We start from the raw sequence: 6,356 nt of genomic DNA, 5'->3' as shown, positions 1-6,356 counted from the left end.
AAGGAACAATAACCATGATCGTGCTACAGTGCACAGAACTCCATTTTCTCTCGAACAACTATCTATCATTTTTACAGCACGAGTAACACGTTTACTATAGGTAATCTGATATCTTTCATCTGTCCAGTAGTATCGCATTTCTTATAAAGCGTGGTAAAATACACGTTAAAAACAAAGAGAAGCTAACATTTCTCATTCTAAAAGATGATTCTATTTTATGAACCGCTCTCTCCGAATCTCCCATAACTTCGTTGAAATTTGAACACCTCTCAAACCAAAGAACAAAAACGACGCTCTGATTGGTGCGAGATACATAACCTAATGCGGCGATCTGATTGATGCGAGATACATACCCTAAACGATTTGATTGGTGCGAGCAACATACCACTCTCTGTACGCTAACATAGATTTTTTTTAATAAAAAAAAAAACTCAAAAAGGGTACAAGCAAACTTCTAATTGAAGGTAAAACACTCAAGTCTAAATGAAACACACCTGAAAAGCTCTTCAGAAAAGTATTGTTTCACAACTGACTCCGAGTTAGTTTCCTTTGCATTCCAGATGACAGCAGCCACAGACTGAATATGCCCAGGTGCCGCGTGGGAAGAGGTTGACGAGTCACAGATGGACCGTAACCAGGACGATATCACTAACAATCTACAGGAGGAAGACAAGAACTTCGTGATCAATACACAATATATTTATTGCAAAACCGCTTGAGCTTACAGAGCGGGCGACCTAACGTTGCCTTTTAGTAATATAGCCACATTATTGATTGACTTTTGCCCACGATGATGAAGCACTAGTTTTGCCCAATCAACACTCGGCTTGCCATACCTGTCTTCGTATGAAGAGTCCTGTTTCTTTCCCAACTGGTATATAAGTTCCACTGTAGCGACGCTTACCAGCGGCCCTCTCTTTCTTCCCTTCTCCCCTGGGCATTTTAACAGTTGTTTCATTAACATGGTGCCCAGTTCTGGAAACTGCTTGGACAACTTCATGAGCACCAGTTCTAGACAAGCAGAGTGACCACTGAAACGGAAAAAAGCCATCACCGCCATTTTAAAATGAAATTAACTTGCTAGTTGATGTATTATGCAGCACTGAAATATGAATTTTGAGTCTGTGATAACGAAAGTTTTACTAAAATATCACTCTACCGCTTCACGTCCTCCAGAATATCAAAATTTTCCATCATTCACGGCAGTTCAACGGAAGTAATAGGAGTAGATTTAAATTCGTGTTTCATTTCCACATGAACCATCTTGCTAATATAACCATAATTTTATTATATTACGGAAATCCCCAATGAAGTTTGCTTTCGAAGATCACACAGAAGTGAAACGAGACGAGAACATGACGATTAAGGAGAACTACCCTTGTTCACCCAAGACATGAATCGATTGGCACAGCTGTTATAATGTACAAACTGTGGAGAACAGTTCGTTTGAACCCTTTTCATCTTCAAATCTGTATAGTTACTCTCTATACTGTTCTCCGTACATTTTCCAAGGTGCCGACAGGGAGAATTTGTTTTAAAATTAAAAGCTACTTGTGTTAGTGATCATTTCCTTTACTCTTGTGACCTCTCTGTGTGATTCAGGGGGTGACACTGTGAGGAGAAATTAGATGCTGGTCACTCTAACATCTCTTTTCTACATGTACTATTTTACTGACGGTAGAAACGTAGTCTTAAAATACAAGTTAGCTCCCCAGACGAAGTATATATTAAAAAAAAAAAAAAAAAAAAAGAAAGAGAGTTCAAACCTTCGTGGCGATAACAGCAGGGCGATACAGTTGCTAAATACATCCGAGATCAGCGTCGTAGGTTCTTTTGTCTCCTGATAAAATTCAGGTCCTTGCGAGAGGCACTGACCAAGTAACTGTACCCAGCCGAGGCTAACAAAAAAATTAAACAAAACATGAGTAACTGTCATACATCATTTCATCGCTTCGGAATGATACCTTTGGTGTGATGAGCGATTCTGTGATGGGGAGAGGATGGCCTTATTCAATAACATGACAGATTTAATCAGTTGGTGTTTGAATCCCTTTTGTTCAAAGTACGCCCGTTCACGTTTGTGGTTCTCGTATCTTCTCAATGTTAGAAAAACATAGTTTTTGTGGCAAATCATTCGGAAAGATTGAACCTTCCTTTGACAGATAGGATTTGTTACTGGGCTATATTAAACCAGGTGAAATTTTCTAATGCAAATTTATGACGCTTGGATAGAAAAAAAGAAAAATTCAATCATTTGAAACTGAAAAACCATCGGTTTTAAGCATCACTAGATTTCCAGTTACATAAAACAAACATAGCGAACCGCAGCTTAAGTACTAATCCGACCACAGTGGACATCTAAGCATCACAAACAGTTACCTAGCTGACTGGCCCTTTAAGTGGTGGAGCTCCTGAGCGACTCCACTTTCAACCCCATGTAATGATGCTCCCATGATCCTGATCTGTGACAATCCTACCACACGCGAGTCTCGTGGACGGTGACAATGAATATGGACATACTGAAAATATAGGAATGAAAAATGCTTTGCAACATGAAAGTCAAACGTCGCATCACGAGGATATAACACAGTAGTTTACTTTCTGTTTACAAGCGAGTCGAAGAAATGTCGTTGAACCAAAAACACTATAGCAAGACAACGGAAAATCAGAGCAAAGGACAACAGTTTTAATCTTGAATCTAATTGGTCAAAAGGATGGCGCAAGTCTGCCTGACCAATCAGTGAGTTCCGTACAACAGCACCAACCAATCCAGGATTACTTCGACAATCGACCTCAAAATGATACTATAACACTCTTTCAATTGAAGAAATAATCCGCGCAAGTGGGCAGCAGTCGGCAGAATCGTACCTAAATAACAAACAGGGCCGATCTCTGAGCATCACACATCGAGTAGAAAGTCGCTAGGAAACGTCACGGGAACAAGCCAATGCGACAATTTCCTTGTGTGAGATGGTGAATTTCCTTAAAATCGTTGCCTGTCCAACGAAATTTTGTCGCTGTAATCGGTCGTCGGAATTAAAACAAGACTTGCCGTGATCATTCACACAAATTTGAACGCGAGCAGCTCTCTGCAAGGAGATTTCGCTGCGACTTTTACTTGTAAATTTAGCGAGGAACCAGACTCTAATACAAAGCCCACTAAATTAACCGACTATCCAAGGTTTCAATAAATTCTTTCCATAACTGGCTGCCGTTGGTTTTATAGGCGGCTGGGCCCAAAAAAGGAGGCCGTAGGTCAAAAACCCAAACAAGAGAGCATGCTGACAGGCTAAATAGACACCGGTAAAAGGTCTTATGGCCAGCGGTAGACCGCCTACAAGCGGCTTTCACTGAAAACCTCTCATACCGCGTAGCCGCGTGGTAAGCAAGAGCATAAGCCATATATACACCATACCTGTGCAACAACTGGCTGTTGGAGTTTAAGTTTGATTGTGGTGATTCCAGAAGTGAGGACGGGTTCACAAACGGGTACAAGGACTTGACAGTCACTACTCACATCCAGTGCCACATGTGATGGGCTTGCTAATGGAACAGCAAAGCACGAAATATCTTAGTAAACAGATACATCAAATGTTTGATAGACACCAAACTCCAATAACTTTGTCATAGACGAAAGCGAAAAGCAAATTTGAGAAAAATGAAAAGAGCAAAAATGGGAAAAGAGCAAAGAAGGAGGAAAATTCATTGAGATCATCAATTTAAGGGTGCTCCATTGGGTATGAAGATGAATGTACTGTACAGTTTTAAACTGACTGGTTTCAATTTTTTGCTTCAATTTTAAAGGGAGATCTATTCAGGTAAACAACAACAGGTAGAAACAAAAAGACACTTACTTGATAATCCCGAAGAATGAGGTTGAATGTGTACTTCATTCAAGAGGATGGCTGTAGGCAGATTCACAACTAACTCACACCATTCCTCGTTGACGGGAAAACGATACGACCAAGCCGGTGAGCGGACACGACGATGCTGTGCGGTGACTTTTAGCAGCGCATCAGGAGGATGTTTTGAAGACGACGTGCAGTGAATGGTGGCTGCAGAAAGGAGAAAAATATGTCCGCAATACATACGTAGTTTAATTTAGCTCATAGTATCCAACGTGAATTCCATACTTTTAGGAGAGCGCATTTCGATTGTGTATCGTAAAGGCTAAAGCACAATGGTCTGTCAAACGGCAAATATCGCAAGGTTACAAAGAGAAACCAAAAATGAGCAAATTGCCACAGACAGGGGAAGTTGATTTATGAGTGGGGGTGGGGGGGGGGGGGGGAAGGAGGAGGAAGGGGATGAAAAACCTGCGTTCGGTTTCAACATTGCATGTGATTGGTTAAGAGGAAGGCGCTGGTTTTCTTAGCCAATTACAATGCCCAGTTCTGCCAACAAACGAAAACCCGGAATACTTTCGACACTCCACTGTGAATTTCTCTTTGTCAATGGGAAACAAAACCCCTGATGATTGACGAAGGCACTCACCATAAGGAGCAAAGTTGAACATTCGCTTGCCCAATTCTCCTTCTCCTACGGATGTTAAGAGCCCTCTTGGTTCCCTCCTGTTCGGCTTGCTGTTCAGTTCTTGCATGACAAAGAGAAGACCATGCGACGAACCGTCCAATGATGTTGTTCGTCCTGCCATGATAGCGTTGCACACAATGTCGAGGCCACCTGAGATTATAAATAATACACTTCACAAGTGTAACAACTCTACAGAACAACAACTCAAAGACCCAAATTTTTTTTAACAAAACATAGGACAGTACATGCGTTGTATAGATGGCAATGCGATATCACATTCATGACGTTTTTAAATTCACGCGCATTTTTTTATAGAAGTATTTCCTGAGGAAAAAGAGCACCTTTTCCTAATCAAAATAGAGTCATCTGAATAGTCGGGGGTAAGAGATAATTCTTGAAAGATATGCAAACCAGAGACGCAGTCAAAGGTATGCAAAACCGTCGTGAATCCTCATCGCCACTTCGTGTTCAGATAACGCGATGTAAACACGGAAAAAAATCAAAACACATTATAAGTAGGCAAGAGAAACTCTGCCGAGAGCAACGCATCGAATTGAAAAAGAATAATTCTAGTGAATTCCTTTTCTTACTGAAAATAGCCCAGATGACCAATAGTCTTTAATAAGAAATCTCTCCAAAAAAAATGTATCGCACCAATTTTCTTTTTCCTTTGATTTTTTCTTGAGTTCGTCATGGTCTAACTGCAGAAGTTTTGAAAATAAAACTGAGCGTCTTAATCACTTGATGTCATTTTTCGCTTGTTGAGGGAGCCTCGACTAATTTTTCAACCTGCCCAGTCTTCGCCATCCTTGCTCCTTACTCTTGACCCTTTTACGTTTTCCTACCAAGAAAAAGTGGACAAAAAATGCTAAGAAAAATGGTTAATTTACGCCTTTAGATACTAACCCTTTTCATAAAACTGCATCACAGCTTGTGAGGAGTTGAAAGTCCCACAGAACAGCTTTACTAAGGGAACAGACAAATGCTTCATTGACGCCGGACACGACTCCACACCATTTTTTTCGCATGTCTGCAGGAAGGTCAGAAATGCATCGACCAAGACCCCTTGGTCACCAACGTGTTTTTGTATCACCCACAAGATTTGCCCCACTCCATCCTCAACTGAGGCAGGTTTGTTTGAGGTCTTCTCATCGGTAGAAACCTTGTCTTCACAGACAGATGTCGAACCCGACACCCCTTGATTATCTGTAGTACACTGATTTAGACAATCCAACAAGCAGTGGAAGATCGCTTTGTCGGACACCAGTTTATCTATTAAATTGAAAGACACTGAAGAGCCACCAGTTGAATTGCTGGTTACACCTTGAATATCATCCGACTCCTTTCCATGACAAGTGTCTATTGATGTCTGACTTGAATCATTGTCAAGTGGTTTCACAACAAAGTTCTGTAACACCTGAATCACTAAACTAAGCAGCTGAACAAGCCATGTACTATCATCCAGTTTATCCACAGTAGCTCCGCTGAGGACATCCGCAGATGGAAGAAGACTCACACTTCTCCTGTGAGCAAGATGATCCAAAGCAAGCTCTCCGGTCGCTTTCACTAGTCTTGTAAAAACTTCAGGTTGCACCTCACGCCACGCAGTGTTTGGGTTTGACAATAAGATATCGATAACTGGATCTACTTGAAGGACTACTCCTCTGTTGGAAAGCCTGCAATAAATTAAAGCACTTTGGTCAGTTCCCGTTTACCACATGTTTAGAATTATTGCACTGTTTCGCTTTACTTTCGTTTGTGTCTGTCTGTTTGACTTTGTTTTGTTTTTTACGCAACAATATCAAGCAAACACGTCCTTACAT

General features: G+C 41.0%; 1 protein-coding gene across 1 annotated transcript in view; it reads right to left on the bottom strand.

Annotated features, from left to right (window-relative positions):
• LOC113668380 (dual E2 ubiquitin-conjugating enzyme/E3 ubiquitin-protein ligase BIRC6) overlaps positions 1–6,356 on the bottom strand; it is a 43,641-nt gene that overhangs the window by 15,636 nt on the left and 21,649 nt on the right. Inside the window, exons 25-32 of the mRNA XM_027184270.2 lie at positions 5,440–6,209; positions 4,495–4,683; positions 3,855–4,055; positions 3,416–3,543; positions 2,380–2,519; positions 1,767–1,898; positions 837–1,031; positions 495–656 (exon numbers count right to left, since the gene is read on the bottom strand). Coding sequence (XP_027040071.2) covers positions 495–656; positions 837–1,031; positions 1,767–1,898; positions 2,380–2,519; positions 3,416–3,543; positions 3,855–4,055; positions 4,495–4,683; positions 5,440–6,209 — 1,917 coding nt within the window. The remainder of the gene's footprint in view (positions 1–494; positions 657–836; positions 1,032–1,766; positions 1,899–2,379; positions 2,520–3,415; positions 3,544–3,854; positions 4,056–4,494; positions 4,684–5,439; positions 6,210–6,356) is intronic.

Source organism: Pocillopora damicornis, chromosome 7 (genome assembly GCF_964200805.1).
Source record: "Pocillopora damicornis chromosome 7, jaPocDami1.2, whole genome shotgun sequence".
NCBI classification, from domain to species: Eukaryota; Metazoa; Cnidaria; class Anthozoa; order Scleractinia; family Pocilloporidae; genus Pocillopora; species Pocillopora damicornis.
Note: the sequence above shows the minus strand (reverse complement) of the source record. Positions and strands in the feature narration are given on the sequence as shown.